The sequence below is a fragment of the Mytilus edulis genome, chromosome 6, assembly GCF_963676685.1.
Source record: "Mytilus edulis chromosome 6, xbMytEdul2.2, whole genome shotgun sequence".
Classification (NCBI taxonomy): domain Eukaryota; kingdom Metazoa; phylum Mollusca; class Bivalvia; order Mytilida; family Mytilidae; genus Mytilus; species Mytilus edulis.
In genome coordinates, this window is record NC_092349.1 from 31170597 (window position 1) to 31196459 (window position 25863).

At 30.3% G+C, this 25863-nt stretch overlaps 2 protein-coding genes across 3 annotated transcripts in view; both read left to right on the plus strand.

The window, feature by feature from the left end:
- Nucleotides 1-25863, plus strand: part of LOC139527501 (ankyrin-1-like) — a 120825-nt gene that overhangs the window by 66720 nt on the left and 28242 nt on the right. The window contains exons 13-21 of one of the 2 annotated variants that reach the window (XM_071322995.1): nt 7359-7460; nt 9724-10092; nt 11698-11799; nt 17272-17373; nt 19975-20076; nt 20747-20848; nt 21439-21540; nt 22131-22232; nt 22903-23004. In XM_071322995.1, coding sequence (XP_071179096.1) covers nt 7359-7460; nt 9724-9831 — 210 coding nt within the window. In that variant the 3' untranslated portion in view covers nt 9832-10092; nt 11698-11799; nt 17272-17373; ... (3 more) ...; nt 22131-22232; nt 22903-23004. Of the gene's footprint in view, nt 1-7358; nt 7461-9723; nt 10093-11697; nt 11800-16538; nt 16641-17271; nt 17374-19974; nt 20077-20746; nt 20849-21438; nt 21541-22130; nt 22233-22902; nt 23006-25863 lie in introns of those variants that run through there. The other variant, XM_071322996.1, reaches the window with a different exon arrangement.
- Nucleotides 10359-25863, plus strand: part of LOC139526342 (uncharacterized) — a 90968-nt gene continuing 75463 nt past the window's right edge. The window contains exons 1-10 of the mRNA XM_071321476.1: nt 10359-10388; nt 11698-11799; nt 16539-16640; nt 17272-17373; nt 19975-20076; nt 20747-20848; nt 21439-21540; nt 22131-22232; nt 22903-23004; nt 24408-24509. Of these exons, the coding sequence (XP_071177577.1) occupies nt 10359-10388; nt 11698-11799; nt 16539-16640; nt 17272-17373; nt 19975-20076; nt 20747-20848; nt 21439-21540; nt 22131-22232; nt 22903-23004; nt 24408-24509 (948 nt within the window). The remainder of the gene's footprint in view (nt 10389-11697; nt 11800-16538; nt 16641-17271; nt 17374-19974; nt 20077-20746; nt 20849-21438; nt 21541-22130; nt 22233-22902; nt 23005-24407; nt 24510-25863) is intronic.

The following is a 25863-nucleotide window of genomic DNA, read 5'->3' on the forward strand; positions in this document are numbered from 1 at the left end:
TTTAGTAAGCTATAAGTTGTTGATTGATATCATCACATTTTGTGTGTAAAGGCTGTCGTGTTAATACCTTCGAATTATACTGTGATTATTGCAACTGTTTTCAGTTTTATGATACTCCCTTACATTTAGCTGTTAAATGTGAATATCTAGACATAGTCAAAAAAGAACAGATATAAATTTAAACACAGTAAATGAGGTATAATATGTAGTACTAGTCAGTATTGAAATCCTTTTGTATTCAGCTTAGACAATCATCAAATTCAAACCCTGTTGATGATGTTGCTAGTAGAATATGTACACAACTTTGCAACATACTATGATATTGAAATGTCATAAGATGCTATGAAGTAAAACAAGTAAAAAAGCTTAAACATACATATATTTTGGTTTATTTTACTTGCTTTGAAGTGTCATTTTGCTTAGCATGGAACATGGGGAGCAGGATCTACATTTATAGAATTGATCATAATATGTTGTTAATATATTATGAATTAGAGTTCAATTATAAACAAAAACACAAAAACATTTGTTTTATTTAAATATCAGAATCCTAAATTTTCGTTGTATATTAATGATTCTTATATCAAACAATTTTCATGCAGACATTGTGTTGGAAACCATAGAGAAATGCAATCAAGATTAATGAAGGAAAAATATACACAAATGTAGTGGCATCTAATAAAATGGGTAGCCGTTGGTTATTTAAAGATGCGCATCACATTTTTGAGTCTTTTTTGAATAGATAAATAAAAGTTGCAGTTACTCCTAAGAAAATTTAATTTAAAGAGGTAAATCATGAAAAAACGTTGAAGACGCCATGGTCACATGTTAATTTTATTATACTAGAAAGACTGCTTCAAGTCTTGAAGTCTTCCTTAATTCTGACACAGATGGACTCTTCTCAGTTGATATGTTATGCTCATACATATTCACACTTTACGGAATAAAAACACAGGAGTGTGCTCCAACAAAGTTATGAGATGGAAATATTAAAAATTTCATTCCGTAAATTTTATGGACACTATCACAAATTGGTTGATACATACAATGTGTCTAAACTAACTGACGACATGTTTTCACGTCTGAGATTGTGGTTTACAATTTAAGTCATCTGTTTTCTGTGAGTACCGAAGCTTACCTATTTCCGAATATGACTTTTTTGCTGAGTGTGAATTCGCATTGCTATAAGACATTTCTCGTTATTTGTTTATTCAGCGTTCATGTATTTAGTTACAAAGTCTTTTTGAAATTCTGATCGAATATTGTTTTTTCATAGTGATTTGGAAGAAAGATCGATATAGTTAGTTGCACAATAAAAAAATACAATTCTATATCACTATTCTTGTTAATATTATAAAGATTTACTTACAAAAGTAAATTTACTTAATTTGGACACTGTTTGATACTTGTCTCATTCACAACCATGCCAAATCTCCTTATTTATATTTTGTGATGCACTTAAATGCACTTAAAAGGTATTATCATATTGCAATATACCTTACACTATGCATGTACAGATTTAAGTCTTTCCCATATCCATGTGCAGCATTTGCAGTAAACCACACAACATGCTGGTAAAAATTCCAGTTTTGCATATACTTTAAAAAGTGTAAATTGTTTTCAAAAGAAAAAGAAAATTACAAATTATTGCTTTTATTTATTCTCACCTTTTTAATTAATTACTGGGCAAAATAAAAAAAAATAATGTATGCCTATTCAGAAAAAGCTGAAGCCAATTACATGCATATTTATCTTATTTCCTAATGTGAATTCTGATTATTGCGATATTCAACCAATCTCAACATTTTTCCCAACATTCAAATTGTTCAGGTCGTTTGATATTTATCACGACTTCATATCTTGTCTGTTATGACGATTGAGGATATTTTCGCAAGGTCAAATATGTCAAATGTAATTTCTTCATGAACATGAGGCTAAGCTGTCGTCGTTCGCTACTGAAATATTGGTTAATTTGAAACACGCTCTTTCATTATCAAATACATTATCCAATGTATGAACAGTTTGTAACTCCTGCTATGTTATATACACTGAATAAATATGAGAATAAGTCGATATGGATAAGTATATGGATATGTATATACATAATGTGTTTACACATCTAGAATGAGATCTGATAAACTGCAGTTTCTCCTGATTATATTCTATTATCTAGAATGAGATCTGATAAACTACAGCTTCTCCTGATTATATGCTTTTATAAAGAATGAGATTTGATAAAATACAGCTTTTCCTAATAAACTAATATCTAGAAAGAGATCTCATAAACTACAGCCTGCCCTGATTATATACTTTTCTAAAGAATGAGACTTGATAAACTACAGCTTTTTCTGATTAGATACTATTTTCTAGAATGAGATCTGATAATCTACAGGTTGCGTATATTATCTTTCTAAATATTAGTTTATCAGGAAAAGCTTGCGCTTATTATATAGTATCTGACAATTATCTTGAATGTGATTGGATAAACTACAGCTTGTCCTTGTCATATACTATTTTCTAGAATGAAGTCTGATAAACTACAGCTTGTCCTTATACTATTTTCTAGAATGAAGTCTGATAAACTACAGCTTGTCCTTATACTATTTTCTAGAATGAAGTCTGATAAACTACAGCTTGACCTTTGTAAATACTATCTGACTATTATCTAGATGGAGATCGGATAAACTACATCTTGTCCTGATTATATACTATTATCTATTATGAGATCTTATTAAACTGCAGCTTGCCCTGATTATATACTATTATCTACATTGAGATCTGGTAAACTAAATCTTGCCCTGATTATATTATAATAGATTACAGCTTGCCCTAATTATATTTTATTATCTTACATCAGATCTGATAAACTACAGTATTTTCTAATTATATTCTTTTATCTAGAATGAGATCAGATACAGTACCGCTTGTCCTTTTTGTATACTATTCTCTAGATCCTATCTAGAATGAGATCTGATAAACTACAGTTTTTCCTTTTTATAAACGATTATTTAGATATTATCTAGAATGAGCTTTGATGAACTACAGCTTTTCTTGATGATATACTTGTATCTATAATGAGATCTGATAAACTACTTTTTCGGATTATATACTATTATCTAGAATGAGATCAGATACACTACAGATTGTCTTGTTTATACATTATAATCTAGAATGAGATCTGATAAACTACAGCTGCTCTGTCTTTTATACTCTTTAACAATAATACACATGATATACAGTTATGTATCTCAAAATATTTTTCCAAAAAACTGTTGTAAAAAGAAGCATATTTTTTCTCTCATTTAATACTGTATTGACATTGTCTAAAATACTAGTATTTTATGAGATAATATGAAAATTATACTAAAACCCTATTATTTTAGGATAAGTTTTAAATCAAATAAAAAGTATGGAAAAGTTAGAAAAACTAGAAAACAAAATTTAAAAATGCTTTCTTAAAAATAATAAATCATTTGAAAACTAAGAAACAGCAACCCCAACAGAAACTAGTAAACTGCTTTGCTATGACAGTTGTAACATATCTGTAACTAAGATTGACGCAAGACTTGGTATAACTTTTTTCTTCTTTTGCATCTATTCCTACAGATAACGATGCTCTACGGATAATTATTGAATAGAACTACTTGATGATGACCTTTTTAGGAGTAGAATAAGATAATGCAATTGACAAATTAAAATCTGGTTAAAGTCCTCGACTAGATCATTTTAGCAAAGAGATGCTTAAGGCAGCTCAATGTCATATTAATACAATTTTACTTAATTTTTGTAATGTAGACTCTACCTCTGGTATATAACCCATTGAGTGTACAAACAAGTTTTGCCTATCCAATAATAAAAGAAAACGATGGATAAAAGCTAGAAGAATTGCTATAAACGAAAAAATGGTTTAAATAATCAAATTAATATTTAAGTACAAATTTTGACAAATTCTTGACTGATAAAAACATAATTCATGAAACTCAAATATAATTTTTTTTTTTTACCTCAGACTATATATTTTTACAGTAATGGAAGATTGAAACAATTTTACTTCCATATTGGAAAAGAAGAATAGAATGTGTAAAGCAATATAATAGTTGAGTCTTTATTTGATAATACTGTGAATTTGTTGATGCTAGAAGCTTGATATCTTAAAGTCTCTACATTTGATATTTTTAAGCAAAATCAGGATAATTTTACAATCTTTACAACTCTGAAATACATGCAAAAGAGTAGTTTGATGATCAAAACCCTAGTTGTATTTAAGAATGTATTCATTTATATATATTTATATAATTATTATATGATTTGCATATTAGGAAAAACATTAATAGGACTCCAATATTTGTTCTTGACGTTTGTTTTTTTTTCGATAGACGACGTTCGCCGAACTACTTTTCGTAACCAATGTTAACAAGATGGCGTCGATTATAAAACAAGCCGGATAGACGTTATTTTCACCTCGCGTTAATCGTTAAAAACATAACACATTCGTTTGAAGGATAATTACAGTTTTTGTAGTTTATATTTTATCAGATAGCAAATTTCATGGAATACATATGTTTGCGTTAACCAACAGGTTTTTTTTTATAATACTGTGAAATTTGTTGATGCTAGAAGGCAGCTGTTTAAAAAGAACTTGATATCTTAAAGTCTCTGCATTTTATTTTTTTTAGCAAAATCAGGATAATTTGACAATCTTTACAGCTCTGAAATACATGCAAAAAAGTATAGTTTGATGATCAAAACCCTAGTTGTATTTAAGAATGTATTCATTTATATATATTTATATAATTATTATATGATTTGCATATTAGGAAAAACATTAATAAGATTGGTCGAGAGGACTCCAATATTTGTTCTTGATGGTTTTTTTTTTCGATAGACGACGTTCGCCGAACTACTTTTCGTAACCAATGTTAACAAGATGGCGTCGATTATAAAACAATCCGGATAGACGTTATTTTCACCTCGCGTTAATCGTTAAAAACATAACACATTCGTTTGAAGGATAATTTGTAGTTTATATTTTATCAGATAGCAAATTTCATGGAATACATATGTTTGCGTTAACCAACAGTTTTTTTTGATAATACTGTGAAATTTGTTGATGCTAGAAGGCAGCTGTTTAAAAAGAACTTGATATCTGCATTTTATTTTTTTAAGCAAAGTCAGGATAATTTGACAATCTTTACAGCTCTGAAATACATGCAAAATAGTATAGTTTGATGATCAAAAACACTAGTTAATATTAAAGAATGTATTTATTTATATATAATTCTGATATGATTTACATATTATCAAATATATTTATATGATTGGTCGAGAGGACTCCGGTAGTTGTACTTGACGTTGTTTATTTTTCGATAGACGATGTTCTCCGAACTTCTTTTCGTAACCAACGTAAACAAGATGGCGGCGATTATAAAACAATTCGGGCGGACGTTGTTTCACCTCGCGTTAATCGATAACATAACATATTCGTTTGAAGGATAATTACAGTTTTTGTAGTTGATATTTTATCAGATATAAAAATTTCATGGAAAACATATGTTTGCGTTAACCAACAAATATATTCATATGCCAGGTCTATTTAAAGAAACTGATATAGAATTTACGTGTGATAGAGGTTGCGTGTGTGGAAAAATAAATTCCTTATCTCCTTATATTTTAAAGAATATAAGGATTAAACGCTTTTTTGAAGGAATTTATTGGTGTAGTTTCTTTATACGATTAAGCTTTTAAAACCAGGCAAAATTGAATATGAAGGTAACCCAGATACTTCGGATCAGTAAGCAGTTTATATATACTCTCCTGTTTAAACATATTATAAAGCGTATAAAACTCGACTAATATCATTCCTCGCGCCTTAGAGATTTAAACTCTGTATCGTTAACGTTTCCTTTTACAAAACCAATAAAAAGAACACAGGCATTCTAGTATTTTGTCTCTGTAAACTGTAGAACAGCATATATAAATTTACTGTTTTCTATTAATAAAACAAGCCTGATCAAAATTAATTTAGGCGTGTAAAATTCTATAAGCAATAACCCATTAGCGAATTACCTATATATAATAAAGGTCTATATAACTGTCCTTCGTGTTCTTTCGTTTATTTGTACTGTCACGTAATGTTGTCATATTAGCGGTATTTGTAAAATTGCCTAATAAGCAGTAGGGTTGGCTGGCGATAAAACCAGGTTCAAACCACAATTTTTTCATAAACTGTCTTGTTCCAAGTCAGGAATATGACAGTTGTTATCAACTACTCCGTTTGGTATTTGTTTTTGTACGAGTATAGGTAAATGCTATACTGGAGTAAATAGGCTATTTATTCATATAAAAATCAATGAAATTTGAAATTATTTAGAATTTTAGTCTAGAAACTTTCTTACCCAGAACTTATTTATATCATCCCTAATATCATCCAAAGTTTTTATTTCTGGTGTCTCAGAACCCCCCACGTGGTACTATGGTAACGGCCAGAATTCAAAGCTGGCGTTTGAACGCGAAACTTCAAGAGCCTGGCGCACCCCAAAGAACTAGACAAATGAATGAAAATAAAGTTGTATTTGGTTGACAAAGATGTTATCTTTCCCGTAACAGCTGTTAAAAGTGCCCTTTTATAATAAAAAATAACAGAAATGACATACAATCTAACCGTGGCCACACCAAAAGTCAACTATCTTGTCAATTTTTAAAATGTTGTATTCATTTTAAAAACAAGAAACAACAATCTTGGTATTCATGAGCTTTCTAAGAATAAATATGCCAAGTTTTCAAGAGATCAATAAATTATTTTAATGTGGTGTGCCAATGCGATCTTCATAGTTATGATATTCAAGTCCTTACGTGGCGACATTTAAACACTGAATTGAATCAGATCAATTATTCCCCTTTTTGGTGTAAATGTGCCGGAAAAGAAATAATCGACATTTTGATAGATTTTGACTAGAAATAGACACATTATAGATATAGAATAATGTTATTTTTTTCATTTTTACTCTTGAGGTGTTAATGCATCTTAAAAAGTATCACCGTGCATACGAAGAGAAAAAAGGGGGGATGCGCTAACGTTATACCTTGTTTTAAGGAGCTTTCGTAACCCAATGTGTATTTCTAACTGCACATGTGTGTCATATGTGTCGATTGTAAATAAAATTATCTTACTTACTTTCTTAAATTTATTTATCATTCGGTCTTAACGACTTTTAGATTACCAAGGTTTGGCATATAGCATACGTTTACTTTGCGTTTAGTAAGTTATAGGTTATTCATTGAAATCAACAAATTATTAATGTAAATTCTGTCATTATCATACCTTCGTATAATACTGTGATTATTGCAACTGTTTTCAGGAGGATGATACTCTCTTACACTTAGCTGTTAAAGGTGGATATATCGACATAGTAAAATTGTTATTAGAACTAACAGATATAGATCCAAACAAAGTAAATGAGGTATTAAATGTAGTTCTAGTCAGTTTGTTAATCCTTTGTTAATTCAGCACAGACAACCATCAAATTCCAACTCCGCAGAATGTTGCTAGTAAAATATATACCCAACTTTTTTACGTACTTAAGTCTTGAAACGCGAAAAGATGTACTGATGCAAAACAAACCAAATGTTAAGATATGAGTATCTTCCGTCTATTTACATTTAGCTTTTAAAGGGGTAGTTTTAAAGAACTAGTTGTTAAATTCTGTGTCATTTGCTGTCTTATGGAGAATTGCCTTGTTCGCAATCATGCCACACCTTCTCATTTGATAGAGATATTTTTTTTGTAGCAGGTCGTTTTCTTTGTTATTAACTTTCCATTCAGCATTTGTACAGATGTATTTAACATAATTTAAAATACACGATCCAATGTATGACACTTTTGTTTCTCCTGCTATGTTATATACTCAGACATTTATGAATGGAATTTAAGAATTAGTCGATGTGGATAGTTATATGTATAAGGTATTTAGTTTTTAGTTATGTTCATATCACACACTCTCAAACTTTACGCAGCCAGACAGATAATCAATTTCGATTTTATATTTCGTCTTATGTGACTTTACATTTTATGACGTGAAACACACAAAGCAGTGCCTGTGGTTTTTAAATTTGAGAGATGCTTATGGTTTTTTTGTTAAATATTTTTTTGTTTTGAGATTGTGACACAGTGATGACTGATGTACCCTTATTTTGCCTAGTTTACTTTTTATGCCTGTTTTGTTCACGCAACATTATAGTTGATGAAGTTTTAATATGTTTAGTTTATTTTTTTCTCAGGTAAGAATGTCTGGAGACTTATAAAGCGTGAAGGAAAATTTTATAGTTAATAGTAGATTCATTTTGTATGTTGCCCTTATTATTGTTGAATGGGACTTGAAAGGAATGTTCACAGATGAACAAATACACGAGAAGTCTGTACATATTTGAACGTATTGGTCATAAATTTCTTGACATTTTCGTTTCTTACTTATAATTGACTTTCAATTTATTGGCTTCGAGCGTTTCTGGTACAAATAAATCAACAACAGGGATTGAAACATTGTATCGTTAACGTATGCCTTTTAAAAAAAGGGAACAAAGCCTCAAATGTAGTTTTTTCATTGAATAAGGTATACGAAATATTTTGGCGGTTATTTTTTTGGCGAATTAATTTTTTTTATCAATACGTTTGCATATGCACTTTTAAATAGGCGGAATTTATTTTGGCGATTTTGTTCCATCCGCGAAAATAAGCGAAAATTTACACACCGCAAAAATAACCTGCTATACGGTATATTAATTAAAAAAACCAATCAATGTGTTTAAAGCTCTTGAAATCCTACAAACTATAACCCATGAACAAGTTTTATATATATATATATATATATATTAACAAGGTCTTTACTTATACAAAGTTTGACTCTAAATTTAACATGTATAAAAGCTTGAAAAAAAAACAACAGATTTCAATTCCTTTTTGAAAACTAAAATGTTAACACTGTTGAAAAACAATCAGATTTTTCTATTAATCATATTTGAAAAACTATTGTTTTATTTTCAGTCATAATATATTCTAAATTAAACAGTAATACCACTGTAAAAATGTTTTGAAATGTTCAATTCTATAATGTTCTTTCTTAATCACTTACGTTACATTTATAGGCATTTTGTAAAAAAGTTTCATAACTTTGAATATCAAACTGGTTTTTAACTTCATTTCCCAATACTCACTTTCCATTCTTGGATTTTTTTCTTGCAACATTGGATGGTTCAATACTGATATGGCATTACCCTAACACATAACTTCTAAATTAGAATAAGATTTATTTCAAAATTGTATTTAAATACTTTTATTTGTGATCCCCGTTTATTAAACTGTGGCCAACGAAAGTAGATCTTTTAGGTCCTTTATATTCTACGCTTTTCCGTAAGAACGGTTAGCTTTTTTAACATTTAAATTTGATGAAGGGGTTTTTATTTTAATACATGGCATCTAAAGAAATGAAGACTCGATTTTTAAGTCGCTTGACCTTGTTTTATATTCTCACGCTACATTTTATTTACGTAATTCAAATTAACAGTTTCGAAGGAATTGCGATTTATTAAAATGGTCTCTCTATATGCAAACGTTCACTTTTTGTTTAGTTAGCTATAAGTTGTTCATTGATATTATTACTTTTTTTGTGTAAAGGCTGTCGTTTTCTTACCTTTGTATACTACTGTGATTATTGCAATTGTTTTCAGGATGCTGATACTCCCTTACATTTAGCTGTTGAAGGTGGATGTCTAGACATAGTCAAATTGTTATTAGAACAAACAGATATAGATCCAAACAAAGTAAACGAGGTATGATATGTAGTACAAGTCAGTATTGAAATCCATTTTTATTCAGCTTAGACAACCATCAAATTCAAGCCCTGTTGACGATAATGCTAGTAATATATCTACCCACTTTTGCAACTTTCTATAACATTATAATGTCAAATGATGCTATGAAGCAAAACAAATAAAATGCTTAAACATACTCGCTTTTGGTTTTTTGAACTTTGCTCATGATGACACATGTGGTCCAGGATCTGCTTATCCTTTCGGAGCACCTAAGCTCAACCCCACGTATTGATAGGGTTTTCGTTGCTGAATCTTTATGGTTCTATATTGTGTCGTGTGTAGCATTGTTTGTCTGTTTGTCTTTCATTTTTTTGTCAGTTTAGTTTTGACCTATGAGTTTGAATGTCCTTGTGGTATCTTTCGCTCTTCTTATATTTAGGGATCAGGTAGTGACTTAAGCATGAATGTCTCAGATTTTGATGAAAAATTGTATAAATCATCTAAATAACATGTTATAATAAAAAAGTATGTTTCAAGAAGATGCGGTTGCAATGGAAACAGAACCATATGAATATTACAAAGTAACAAGTAATGATCTTTAAGATAAAATCCCCAATTTTTACTGTTTCCATTAGTAAAATGGCGTATTAAATTATAATCGTGGTACCTTTGATAACAATTAAGCATACATACATTTTGGTATTTTATACTTTGCCGTTAAGTGTCAGTTTGCTTAGGATGCCACAAGTGCTGCATAATCTGCTTACCCTTTCGGATCACCTACGATCACACCCAAAGTTTTTGTAGGGTTCTTGTTGCTAAGTCATTTGTGCTCTATTTTGTGTCGTTTTTACTGTTATTTGTTTGTTTGTCTTTCACTTTTTTGGCAATATCTTTGTCAGTTTACGTTTGACCTATGCATTTGCATGTGCCTGTGGTATTGTTTGCCCCTCTTTTATTTAGGGATCAGGTAGTGACTAAAACACGAATGTCTCAGATTTTGATGAAAAATTGCATAAATCATCTAAATTACATGTTATAAAGAAAAAGTACGTTCCAATAAGATGCTGTTGCTATGTAAACAGAGCCATATGAATATTACAAAGCAACACGTAATGAAGGTTAACATATAATCAACAATTTTTCACTGTTCCCATTTGACATGTTTATATTTTTTTCGTTCGGGGTTTAGGGTTAATATAATCCGTTCATCCTATTGCGACTCTTCAAAATTCAAGAGTCTATCCTAAATTGAGGTTGATTATTATGGATCCCAAATACCGTTTTGATTTCTTACAGCACTGCATATATATTAATTGCTAAATCCGGATACGGTGTACCAATTTTTGCTCCTCGTGTTCTCGGTATACAATCTTGTCAGCAAATTTATTGTTTTTTGTTTGGTATTGAATTAATAATTAAGATCTTTTTCATTACATCTGTTGATCTGTTTATTTGTCAATCACCGTGGCAGTCATCAGGGTCTAAAAACAACCGTTGTTCGACATGCTAGTCAAATATGTTTTTTTTTTCAAGTTGACAGTTTCAGAGGAATTTTGATTTATTAAAGTCGACTATATATGCATAATTTTAATTTGTGTTTAGTAAGTTGTAGGTTTTTTTTGAAATCATCAAAATATTTATGTAAAGTCTGTCATTATCATACATTTGTGTAATATTCTGAATATTGCGACTGTTTTCAGTATGATGACGTAATTCAAATTAACAGTTTCAGAGGAATTGTGATTTATTAAAACAGTTACTTTATTCATACGTCCACTTTGTGTTTAGTTAGCTATAAGTTGTTCATTGATATCATCATATTTTTTGTGTAAAGGCTGTCGTTTTCTTATCTTTGTATAATACTGTGATTTTTGCAACTGTTTTCAGTATGAAGATACTCTCTTACACCTAGCTGCTGAAAATGGATATCTAGACATAGTCAAATTGTTATTAGAAAGAACAGATATAGACCCAAACAAAGTAAATAAGGTATGATATGTAGTACTAGTCAGTATTAAAATCCTTTTTTTCAGCTTCAACCATTAAATCCAAACCCTGCTGATGATGTTGCTAGTAAAATATGTACACAACTTTGCAACATACTATAATATTGAAATGTCAAAAGATGTTTTGAAAAAAAAGTAAAATGCTTAAGCATACATACATTTTGGTATATTATTCTTTGCTGTTAAGTGTCAGTTTACTTAGGATGCCACATGTGGAGCAGGATCTGCTGAACCCTTTCGGAGCACCAACGATCACCCCCACGTTTTGTAGGGTTCTTGTTGCTGAGTCATTTGTGTTCTATTTTATGTCGTTTTTACTGTTATTTGTTTGTTTGTCTTTCACTTGTTTGGCCATGTCTTTATCAGTTTACCTTTGACCTACGAGTTTGAATCTCCCTGTGGTATCGTTCGCTCCTCTTTTTCATAAATCATCTAAATTACATGTTTTAAAGAAAAAGTACGTTTCAACAAGATGCTGTTGCTATGGAAACAGAGCCACATGAATATAAAAAAGGAACACGTAATGAAGGTTTACATTTAATCAACAATTTTTCACTGTTTTCATTAGACATGTTTATATTTTTTTCGTTCGGGGTTTTGGGTTTATATAATCAGTTCATCCTATTGCGACTCTTTAAAATTCAAGCGTCTATCCTAAATTGAGGTTGATTATTATGGATTTCAAATACCGTTCCAATATTTGCTCCTCATGTTCTCGGTTTACAATCTTGTCAATTTTGTGTTTAATTGAATTGATAATTAAGATCTATTTCGTTACATCTGTTTATCTGTTTATGTGTCAATCACCGTGGTAGTCAGCAGGGTCTAAGAACAACCGTTGTTCGACATGCTAGTCAAATATGTTTTTTTTCAAGTTGACAGTTTCAGAGGAATTTCGATTTATTAAAGTCGTCTATATATGCATAATTTTAATTTTTTGTGTTTAGTAAGTTGTAGGTTTTAATTGAAATCATCAAATTGTTTATGTAAAGTCTGTCATTATCATACCTTTTGTGTAATACTCTAAATATTGCAACTGTTTTCAGTGTGATGACGTTATTCAAATTAACAGTTTCAGAGGAATTGCGATTTATTAAAAAAGTTACTTTATGCATAGGTTCACTTTGTGTTTAGTTAGCTATAAGTTGTTCATTGATATCATCACATTTTGTGTAAAGGCTGTCGTTTTAGTACCGTTTTAGTATCTATACATAGTCAAAATGTTATTTAAAAAAACAGATATAGATCCAAACAATGTAAATGAGGTATGATATGTAGTGCAAGTCATTATTGAAATCCTTTTGTATTCAGCTTAGACAACCATCAAATTCAAACCCTGTTGACGATGTTGCTAGTAAGATATGTACACAACTTTGCAACATACTATAATATTGAAATGTCAAAAGATGCTATGAAGCAAAACAAGTAAAAAAGCTTAAACATACATATATTTTGGTTTATTTTACTTGCTGTGAAGTGTCAGTTTGCTTAGGATGAAACATGTGGAGCAAGATCTACATGTATAGAAGAGGGACGAAAGATACCAAAGGGACAGTCAAACTCATAAATCTAAAACAAACTGACAACGCCATGGATATAGGATTGATCATAATATGTTGTTAATATATTATAAATCAAAGTTCAACTATAAAAAAAACACAAACAGATTTTTTTTTTAAATATCAGAATCCTAAATTTTCGTTATATATTGTTGATTCATATATCAAACGATTTTCATGCAGACATTGTGTTGGAAACCATAGAGAGATGCAATCAAGATTAACAAAGGAAAAATATACAGTTGATATGTTATGCTCATACATGTTCACACTATACGGACTAAAAACACAGGAGTGTGCTCCAACAAAGTTATGAGATGGAAATATCAAAAATTACATTCCGTAAATTTTATGGACACCATCACGAATTGGTTGATCCATACAATGTGTCTAAACTAACTAAGGACATGTTTTCACGTCTGAGATTGTGGTTTACAATTTAAGTCGTCTGTTTTCTGTGAGTACCCAACCTTACCTATTACCGAATATGACTGTTTTGCTGAGTGTGAATTCGCATTGCTATAAGACATTTCTCGTTATTTGTTTATCCAGCGTTCATGTATTTAGTTACGAAGTCTTTTTCAAATTCTGATCGAATATTGTTTTTTCATAGTGATTTGGAAGAAAGATCGACATAGTTAGTTGCACAATTAATAACACAATTCTATATCACTATTCTTGTTAGTATTATAAAGGTTTACTTACAAAAGTAAATTTACTTAATTTGGACACTGTTTTATAATTGTCTCATTCACAACCATGCCAAATCGCCTTATTTATATTTTGTGATGCACTTAAATGCACTTTAAAGCTATTATTATTTTGCAATATACCTTACACTATGCATGTACAGATTTAAGACTTTCCCATATCGATGTGCAGCATTTGCAGTAAACCACACAACATGCTGGTAAAATTTCCAGTTTTGCTTATACGTTAAAAAGTGTAGGTCTTATTGAAAATTGTTTTCAAAAGAAAAAGAAAATTACAAATTATTGCATTTATTTATTCTCACCTTTTTAATTAATTACTGGGCAAAATAAAAAAAAAATATATGCCTATTCAGAAAAAGCTGAATCCAATTACATTCATATTTATCTTATTTCCTAATGTGAATTCTGATTATTGCGATACTCAACCAATCTCAACATTTTTCTCAGCATTCAAAATGTTCAGGATTGATTGATATTTATCACGACTTCATATCTTGTCTGTTATTGCGATTGAGGATATTTTTGCAAGGTCAAAAGTAATTTCTGCATAAAATAGAGGCTAAGCTGTCGTCGTTCTCTACTGAAATATTAGTTTATTTGAAGACACGCTCTTTCGTTATCAAATACATTATCCAATGTATGAACAGTTTGTTACTCCTGCTATGTTATATACACTAAATAAATATGAGAATAAGTCGATATGGATATGGATATGGATATGTATATACATAATGTGTTTACTTTTTAGCCATATACATATCACGTGGAATTATGTCAAACTTTACACCGCAAAACAGTAAATCAATTTCGATTCTTAAAGAATAGTTTGTGTTTAATCATAATTGCCATTTACATCAAATGTTTTCACATAATACAAGCGTTATAGTTTATGAAGTTTGGTTTGTTTAGTATAGTTTTTTTTAAAAGTCAGAATGTATGACGATTAAAAAGGCGTCCAGGAAAAGTTAATGGTTAAAAGTCGATTCTCTTTGTATGTTGCCTTTATTGTTGTTGAGAGGGACTTGAAATGACTGTTAACAGATGAACCAATACATAAGAAGTCTGTATATATATATATATATATTAAAGTTTTGATCATTAATCTCTTCACATTTTCCGGTACTTACTTATCATTGACTTCCAAATAACTGGCGTTGATGTTTTGAATCATTTGTTAATTTAACTCAGACAACCATAAAATTCAAGCATCGCAGAATATTGCTAGTAACATATATACCCACCATTTCAACGTATTTAAATCTTGAAACGCGAAAAGATGTATTAAAGCAAAACAAGCTAAAATGCTTAAACTTAAATATTTTGCGCCTGTATACATTTATTTGTGAAGAGGTTAGTTTAAAAGAACTTGTCACATTATTGCCAATCATATTACATGTTTTCATTTTTATAGAGATACGTTTCAGTAGAAGGTTGCTTTTTTGATTTTGTACTTTCCGCACATTGGTGCAGATGAATGAATAATAATTTCAATTTAAATACATAATCCAATGAATGAATATTTTGATACTCTTGTATTTTATATACACAAAGTATATATGAGAATAAGTCGATGCTGGTATATATATATATATGTGTGTAATATGTTTACCTTTTGGTCCTGTAGATATGCAATGTCATACCTTTAAACTTTATACATCCATTTCGATTCTTAGAAGTCCGAATTTCGAAGTTTAGTTGTTTGTTTAATCACAACTGTCATTTATCTAAATAATTTTACATAACAAAAACGTTATAGTTTATGAAGTTTGATATGTTTAGTTAAGATATTTATTACGTAAGGATGTCTGGAGATTTAAAAGGTGTCAAGAAATATTTTATAGTTAAGTATGGATTCCTTTTGTATGTTGCCTTTATTGTTGTTACGAGGAAATTGTAAGGGGTGTTTAAAGATGAACCAATACATCATAAATCTTTATATAATTGACCGTTTTGGTTATAAATCTCTTCATATTTTTTATATTTACTTATCATCGACTTTCAAATAATTGGCTTTGAGCGTTCCTGGTACAGATAAATCAACAATAAGGATTGACACGCTGTATCGTTATCGTATAATTTGTCAAAACCAATACAGAGAACACAACGGGAAATGTAGTTTTTCTCTGTATACTCTAGAACAGCATAAATCAATTTATCGTTTTATATTAATAAAAAAGTCTGATGACAATTTATCAATGTGAATAAGGTCTTAAAAGTCTACAAACAATAACACATGGACGAATGACAAGTTTCATATACAACATGTATATTATTACCTATCCAAAATTTTGCTTTAAATTTTACATTTATAAAAGGTTGAAAAAAGGAACGGATTTCAATTCTATTTTTGAAAACTAAAATGTTAAGACTGTTGAAAAACATCACATTTTTAGTCTGTCATCTTTAGACCTTCGCATAATACTGTCATTATTGCAACCAACTGTTTTCAGGATGATGATACTCTCTTACACTTAGCTGTTAAAGGAGGATATATCGACATAGTCAAATTGTTCTTAGAACAAACAGATATAGATCCAAACAAAGTAAATAAGGTATGAAATGTAGTTATAGTCAATATTTTAGTGATGTGTTAATTTCGCTCTTTAACTTTTGCGTTAACACGTAACACATTTTTAAGAAATATATTAATTTAGTGTTTTTAATTAAACTTATTTGTGATTACCGTTTGATTAAGATGTGACCAGCGACAGTATATTTCGACCATTACATTTTATGACATGGACTTAATTGCACATTTGTCTTCTGACAATGGGGAGGACAATAATACACCTGGCAATGAGAATGTTATTATATACACATTCAAGTAAAACTTAATGCTCATTTTCAGTCTCAGAGTAATAACGATTTAAAAAAAGGTTTTTAAATAAATAATTTAAAGCGTGCATCCTTACGGTTTTTTATTTAAATTATCAAAAAGTAAAATCACAAAATATCTACCTCCTAGGTAAATTCAAAACGGAAAGTAGTCCGTTATCAAATATCAAAATCAAAAACTCAAAGACATCAAACGAATGGATGACAACTGTCATATTCCTGACTTTGTACAGGCATTTTCTTATGTAGAAAATGGTGGATCAAACCTGGATTTTAATCAAATTATTTTGTAAAGTTTGTCATTTTTAGACCTTAGTATAATACTGTGATTATTGAAACTGTTTTCAGGATGATGATACTATCTTACACTTAGCTGTTAAAGGTGGAAATCTTCACATAGTCAAATTGTTATTAGAAAGAACAGATATAGATCCAAACAAAGTAAACAAGGTATGAAATGTAGATCTAGTCAGTGTTGGAATCCTTTGTTTATATAACTCAGACAACCATCGAATTTAAACCCTGCAGACGATGTCGGTAGAAAAATATGTACACAACTTTGCCATATACTTTAATATTGAAACGGCAAAAGATGTTATAAAGCAAAACAAGTCAAATGCTAATAGGAACACATCTTCTGTTTATTTATACTTTGCTGTAAAGTGTGAGTTTGCTTAAGGATCAGGTAGTGACTTAAGTATGAATATCTTAGATTTTGATGAATAATTACCTTTAAAATTCCGATTTATATTTTCAACAATTTTTCACTATTTGTTGCTTTGTTTTTGTTAAAGATTTGATAAGAATTTTTTCATATTTGTATTTAATTTGATGGATTAGTTAACTATAAGCTTAAAAGTCTAAAAATAATAACACATAAACAAATGGACAAGTTTCATATACAACAAGTATATTATTAAGGGGTTTACCGATCCAAAGTTTAGCTCTAAATTTTACATTTATAAAAGGTTGAAAAAAAGGAACGGATTTCAATTCTATTTTTGAAAACTAAAATGTAAAGACTGTTGAAAAACATCACATTTTTAGTCTGTCATCTTTTGAAAGAGGGACGGAAGATACCAAAGGGATAGTCAAACTCATAAATAAAAAACAAACTGACAACGCCATGGCTAAAAATGAAAAAGACAAACAGAAAAACAATAGTACACATGACACAACATAGAAAACTAAAGAATAAACAACACGAACTCCTCCAAAAAATAGGGGTGATCTCAGGTGCTCCGGAAGGGTAAGCAGATCCTGCTCCACATGTGGCACCCGTCGTGTTGCTTTTGTGATTACAAATCCGGTAAATAGTCTAATTCGGTAGGTCACATTCATGAAAGGGAAGGGGATTGTAGTTACGACGTAAGGAACATATCCGATATCATTTGTGAAATGGTTATTCCATAACGGTCAACCAACTCGTGATGGCGTCCGTAAAATTTACGAAAGGATGATTTCAACTTCACCATTTGGAACTCTTGGTTTAATAGCTTCCTTGTAAGCAGCAACCCTCTATCAAGAAAATCATGATAGGAAATGCAAGCACGGGAATATCGTATCAATTGGGAGATATATACCCCGTATGCAGGTGCTGCTGGAATGTTGCTACTTAGAAATGGAAAGTTCACAATTGGAAAGCTGAAATCATCTCTTTTGTCGTAAAGTTTTGTTTTCAACCGACCCTCATTGTCAATTTCTAGATGTAAGTCAAGATATGAAGCCGACTTAACTGTATATGTAGTATCCATTATCTCTAGTTCGATGGGATAGATTCGTTCCACAAAGTCACCAAATTTTGAATTGTTTAGTGAAAGAACATCATCTATATAGCGGAAAGTAGAGTTAAAGGATATTGCTAACTTCTTATCTTTCTTCCTAAGAAGTTCCTGCATGAAGTCAGCATCATAATAATAAAGAAACAAGTCGGCAAGTAGAGGGGCACAGTTTGTTCCCATTGGAATGCCGACAGTCTGTTGAAAAACACGTCCTCCGAACGTAACAAATATGTTGTCAATCAAGAAATCAAGCATCTTGATAATATCAGTTTCTGAGAATTTTTTGTTTGAATCAGAGTGATACTTTACAAAGTAGGATTTATCCCTCCCTAAGACAAGATACTTGTATCTACGTTGGCCATTCTTTTTTATGAAGCAAAGTAATACCAACTCTTTCAATTTGTCTTTTAGTTTGGAATGTGGAATACTTGTGTAAAGAGTGGAAAAGTCAAATGTTTGAATACTGTTACAAGATGAAAGAGAGTTAGATTGTATATACTCTAAAAGATCTTTGGAATTTTTAAGTACTGTAAATTCAGAAATTATTGCGTGCATTTATTATTGCGATTTTGTCATTTTACACTTGAATGCGATTTTAATTTTTACGATTTTGAGAAAAGTCATGCTTAAGTCAGTTCAAATATTACAAAATGCGAGTTTTAATTATTGCGTTTACAACTCAGTCGCATTATTCGCAATAATAAAAACCTCGCAATAATTTCTGAATTTACAGTATCCACATCTGATTCACGCCACCTCTAGAATAGGCAGTTTCACAATAACTTTGAAGACCGTCTTTGATTGCTGATAACATAGATGTTAATAATTTAGAAAGAGGTTTCGTGAAGCACTTGGAAGACCCAGCAATATACCGTTGTTTGTAAGGACACTTATGTAGTTTAGGTATCCAATACAGTGATGGAAGATCCAGTTCTTCATCTTTAATTGAAATTCCAAAGGAACATAGAACAGACCTATGATTATCCAGGATTTCCTCTTTGGTAAGTGTCGTGAGGGTATATGTTGAGTTTCCAAGTGAATTGTCAATACCTAATTCGTTTATCAAGCAGTTGATGTAATGACTTTTACACACACAAACGATGTTATTTGGGGCTTTATCAGCGGGGACAACAACATATTTGTCATGGAGGTCGGATAGGTCTTTGGCGACATTTGGGTCTTTAAAGATTGACGTAGCATTGGCATTGATGGACCCATTCAATTTTGACCTTCGCATAATACTGTCATTATTGCAACCAACTGTTTTCAGGATGATGATACTCTCTTACACTTAGCTGTTAAAGGAGGATATATCGACATAGTCAAATTGTTATTAGAACAAACAGATATAGATCCAACTAAAGTAAATAAGGTATGAAATGTAGTTATAGTCAATATTTTAGAGATGTGTTAATTTCGCTCTTCAACTTTTCCGTTAACACGTAACATATATATAAGAAATATATTAATTTAGTGTATTTAATTAAACTTATTTGTGATTACCCTTTGATAAAAATGTGAACAGCGACAGTATATTGCTTAGATCCGTGCATTTTTAAGCGTTCGCGATAGATCATTTCGACCATTACATTTTATGACATGGACTTAATTGCACATTTGTCTTCTGACAATGGGGAGGACAAAAATTCACCTGGCAATGAGAATGTTATCATATACACATTCAAGTAAAACTAAATGCACATTTTCAGTCTCAGTGTAATAATAATTTAAAAAAGGGTTTTAAATAAATAATTTAAAGCGTGCATTCTTACAGTTTTTTATTTAAATTATCAAAAATTAAATCACAAAATATCTACCTCCGAAGAAAATTCAAAACGGAAAGTAGTCCGTTATCAAATATCAAAATCAAAAACTCAAAGACATCAAACGAATGGATGACAACTGTCATATTCCAGACTTTGTACAGGCATTTTCTTATGTAGAAAATGGTGGATCAAACCTGGATTTTAATCAAATTATTTTGTAAAGTCTGTCATGTTTAGACCTTAGTATAATACTGTGATTATTGCAACTGTTTTCAGGATGATGATACTATCTTAGACTTAGCTGTTAAAGGTGGAAATCTTGACATAGTCAAATTGTTATTAGAAAGAACAGATACAGATCCAAACAAAGTAAACAAGGTATGAAATGTAGATCTAGTCAGTGTTGGAATCCTTTGTTTATATTACTCAGACAACCATCGAATTTGAACCCTGCAGACAATATCGGTAGTAAAATATGTACACAACTTTGCAACATACTTTAATATTGAAACGGCAAAAGATGGTATGAAGCAAAATAGATCAAATGCTAAGAGGAACAAATCTTCTGTTTATTTATACTTTGCTGTTAAGTGTTAGTTAGCTTAAGGATCAGGTATTGACTAAAGTATGAATATCTCAGATTTTGATGAATATTTACCTTTAAAATTCCGATTTATATTTTCAACAATTTTTCACTATTTGTTGCTTTGTTTTTGTTAAAGATTTGATAAGATTTTTCACATAAACAAATGGACAAGTTTCATATACAACAAGTATATTATTAAGGGGGTTACCTATCCAAAGTTTGGCTCTAAATTTTACATTTATAAAAGGTTGAAAAAAGGAACGGATTTCAATTCTTTTTTTGAAAACTAAAATGTTAAGACTGTTGAAAAACCTCACATTTTTAGTCTGTCATCTTTAGACCTTCGCATAATACTGTCATTATTGCAACCAACTGTTTTCAGGATGATGATACTCTCTTACACTTAGCTGTTAAAGGAGGATATATCGACATAGTCAAATTGTTATTAGAAAGAACAGATACAGATCCAAACAAAGTAAACAAGGTATGAAATGTAGATCTAGTCAGTGTTGGAATCCTTTGTTTATATAACTCAGACAACCATCGAATTAAAACCCTGCAGACGATGTCGGTAGTAAAATATGTACACAACTTTGCAACATACTTTAATATTGAAACGGCAAAAGATGGTATGAAGCAAAACAAGTCAAATGCTAAGAGGAACAAATCTTCTGTTTATTTATACTTTGCTGTTAATTGTTAGTTAGCTTAAGGATCAGGTATTGACTAAAGTATGAATATCTCAGATTTTGATGAATATTTACCTTTAAAATTCCGATTTATATTTTCAACAATTTTTCACTATTTGTTGCTTTGTTTTTGTTAAAGATTTGATAAGATTTTCCACATAAACAAATGGACAAGTTTCATATACAACAAGTATATTATTAAGGGGTTTACCTATCCAAAGTTTGGCTCTAAATTTTACATTTATAAAAGGTTGAAAAAAGGAACAGATTTCAATTCTATTTTTGAAAACTAAAATGTTAAGACTGTTAAAAAACATCACATGTTTAGTCTGTCATCTTTAGACCTTCGCATAATACTGTCATTATTGCAACCAACTGTTTTCAGGATGATGATACTCTCTTACACTTAGCTGTTAAAGGAGGATATATCGACATAGTCAAATTGTTATTAGAACAAACAGCTATAGATCCAAACAAAGTAAATAAGGTACGAAATGTAGTTATAGTCAATATTTTAGATATGTGTTAATTTCACTCTTTAACTTTTCCGTTAACCCGTAATATATATATAAGAAATATATTAGTTTCGTGTATTTAATAAATCTTATTTGTGATTACCCTTTGATAAAAATGTGACCAGCGACAGTATATTGCTTAGATCTTTGCATTTTTAGACGTTCGCAATAGATCATTTCGACCATTACATTTAGTGACATGGACTTACTTTTACATTTGTCTTATGACAATGGGGGGGGGGGGAGGGACAAGAATACACCTGGCAATGAGAATGTTATTATATACACATTCAAGTAAAACTAAATGCACATTTTCAGTCTCAGAGTAATAATATAAAAATAAATAATGTAAAGTGTGCATTCTTGGTTACGGCTTTTTATTTACATTATCAAAAAGTAAAATCACAAAAATATCGACCTCCGAGGAAAATTCAAAACGGAAAGTAGTCCGTTATCAAATATCAAAACCAAAAACTCAAACACATCAAACGAATGGATGACAACTGTCATATTTTTTACTTTGTACAGGCATTTTGTTATGTAGAAAATGGTTGATCAAACCTGGATTTTAGTCAAATTATTTGTACAATCTGTCTTTTTTAGACCTTAGTATAATACTGTGATTATTGTAACTGTTTTCAGGATGATGATACTATCTTACACTTAGCTGTTAAAGGTGGATATCTTGACGTAGTCCAATTGTTATTAGAAAGAACAGACACAGATCCAAACAAAGTAAACAAGGTATGAAATGTAGATCTAATCAGTGTTGGAATCCTTTGTTTATATAACTCAGACAACCATCGAATGTAAACCCTGCAGACGATGTCGGTCAACAAGTCAAATGCTAAGAGGAACATATCTTCTGTTTATTTATACTTTGCTGCTAAGTGTTAGTTTGCTTAGGGATCAGGTAGTGACTAAAGTATGAATATCTCAGATTTTGATGAATATTTACCTTTAAAAATCCGATTTATATTTTCAACAATTTTTCACTATTTGTTGCTTTGTTTTTGTTAAAGACTTGATAAGATTATTTTTTATATTTGTATTTAATTTGATTGATTAGTTAACTATAAGCTTAAAGTCTACAAGCAATAACACATGAAAAAATGGACAAGTTCCATATACAACATGTATATTATTATGATATCATATTGGTGCAGGCTGCTTATAGATGAAAATAAGTTATCATCAATCTTATATAAATTTGTATATTCCCGATATCACAGAAACAATGATGATATTTTATGGATAAAGAACATTAAAAATATATTGGACACTGCCGGATTTTCAAACTTATTGTATGTGCAAAATACAGACCTCACTAAATGGTTACCAAAAAATATCAAACTTAGATTAATTGACCAGTTTAAACAAATTTGGAATTCAGCTATTCAGAACACATCAAAATGCATTACTTATAGGCTCTTTAAGGAAATTTTTGAATTTTTGAATTATTTCAACATCATAAATGACCGAGACATATATACACTTTGCAAATTCCGAACATCGAATCATTCACTGCCAATAGAAAAGGCGAGATGGTTTAACATTGACAGAAGTGATAGAAAATGTTCAATATGTACGAAGAGAGATATCGGAGAGTAATTCCAAGACATAACATTATTACATTTAACAAATTGTTTAATTACAAAAAAACCAAAGACACTAATAAACCTCTGCAATTTTATAAGATGTATCAATAGTAAGCTAACTCCTTCTTAACAACCATAAATTATTTACCATATTTATACTTATAGAAAGTATTTCTTTATACAATTTCAACTTTACATTTGACTATATAAGTCTATATAAATTCTTTTATATGTTAGCTCATCCGAAATTTTGAATTTTATGCCTTTCTAATGCATTTTTTTTTAATTTTTATGTATATTATTTTTTAACTTCTCAGTAACCTTTGTACTTGCATGGTTTTCTGAGAATAAACTATCTATCTATTAAGGGGTTTATCTATTCAAGTTTGGCTCTAAATGTTACATTTATAAAAGGTTGAAAAAAAGAAAGAGATTTCAATTCTAATTTGAAAACTAAAATGTTAAAACTGTTGAAAAACATCACATTTTTAGTCTGTCATCTTTAGACCTTCGCATAATACTGTCATTATTGCAACCAACTGTTTTCAGGATGATGATAATCTTTTACACTTAGCTGTTAAAGGTGAATATATTGGCATAGTCAAATTGTTATTAGAACAAACAGATATAGATCCAAGCAAAGTAAATAAGGTATGCAATGTAGTTATAGTCAATATTTTAGAGATTTCGCTCTTTAATTTTTCGTTAACACGTAACATATATACAGATGGGTGCAGTCATAACCTGTATAGCAAGTTTACTTGATAACCAGTCATTTGGACAGGTCAAAATAAACCTTTGACCGGATTTAGGACTGCTCTGACCAGTCCTAGGACCAAAATCTTGTTAACTTGAAAAGCGGACTTGGTCCTAGGACTGTTTTTATGTCTGCCAAAAAATTAACTTGGAAACAGGTCCGCTATTGATATAAGTTAACTTTGAACCATTCCTGTCATACGTTAACATAAGTTAACTTCGAAACCAGTCATGTCGTAAAGTTAACATAAGTGAACTTCGAAACCAGTCCTGCAACACAGTTAACATGAGTTAACTTTTGCTTTGACAAATCCGATCAAAACCAGACTTGTTCCCAAGTTGACTTTTGACTGGTCTGCTCAAAACTAATTTAACTTGTAATCAGGACCGCTCTACATCGATGTTTGAAAAATATTTTTTAATACCTTTGTTTCGCAGTATAAACCTCGAAAATTAGGTAAAATTAATACTTCCGTTATATGAACAGGATTAAATACAAATATTGGAAAATAAAGTACGCAGAAAACGTTGCTTGTTACACCAATTTATCTGTGATCTGCCAATCTATAAATTATAAAAAAAAAAACGATCTTGGTTACTATGATAGCGGGCACTGAATATATATTCCAATACCTATTATATTCAACCATAGTTGCACTTTATTATGTATATCTATGCAAAGACGTGTATTAGATGTTTGTTATACGTCCTTGATCTGTGTAGCCACAATTAGCAATCTTTTAATTTCAGGAGGGAATTTATTATCCAAATGAAAGCATCATTAAAACACATGACTACAAATTTGTTCGCATAAATTAAGGGTGCCAGCATGTCCTCCCTTTGTTAAAAATATTAATACGTAACAATAGTTTTGATACCTCATGCTGACTTGAACAACAAGTTTATTTGACCGCTTCCACCAAAACTGACCATATGTGCACTTTAATTTGTAAATCTATATACCATGTATACCCACATAGCTATATATAGTAAATCATTCCTATTTTTGTGTCAGGATTCAATGTACAATACAATGGACAGCAATATTGCAATACTACAATAACAACAAATTTTTGTTCGCATAGTAAATCAGCCATATTTTTTATGTCAGGATTCAATGTATAATACAATGGACAGATATATTGCAATACAATAACAACATGAACAACAAATGTTTGTTCGTATAAATTTAGGGTGCCAGCATGTCCTCCTTTTATTCACAAAATTTCAGTTGTTTTGAATCCTCATG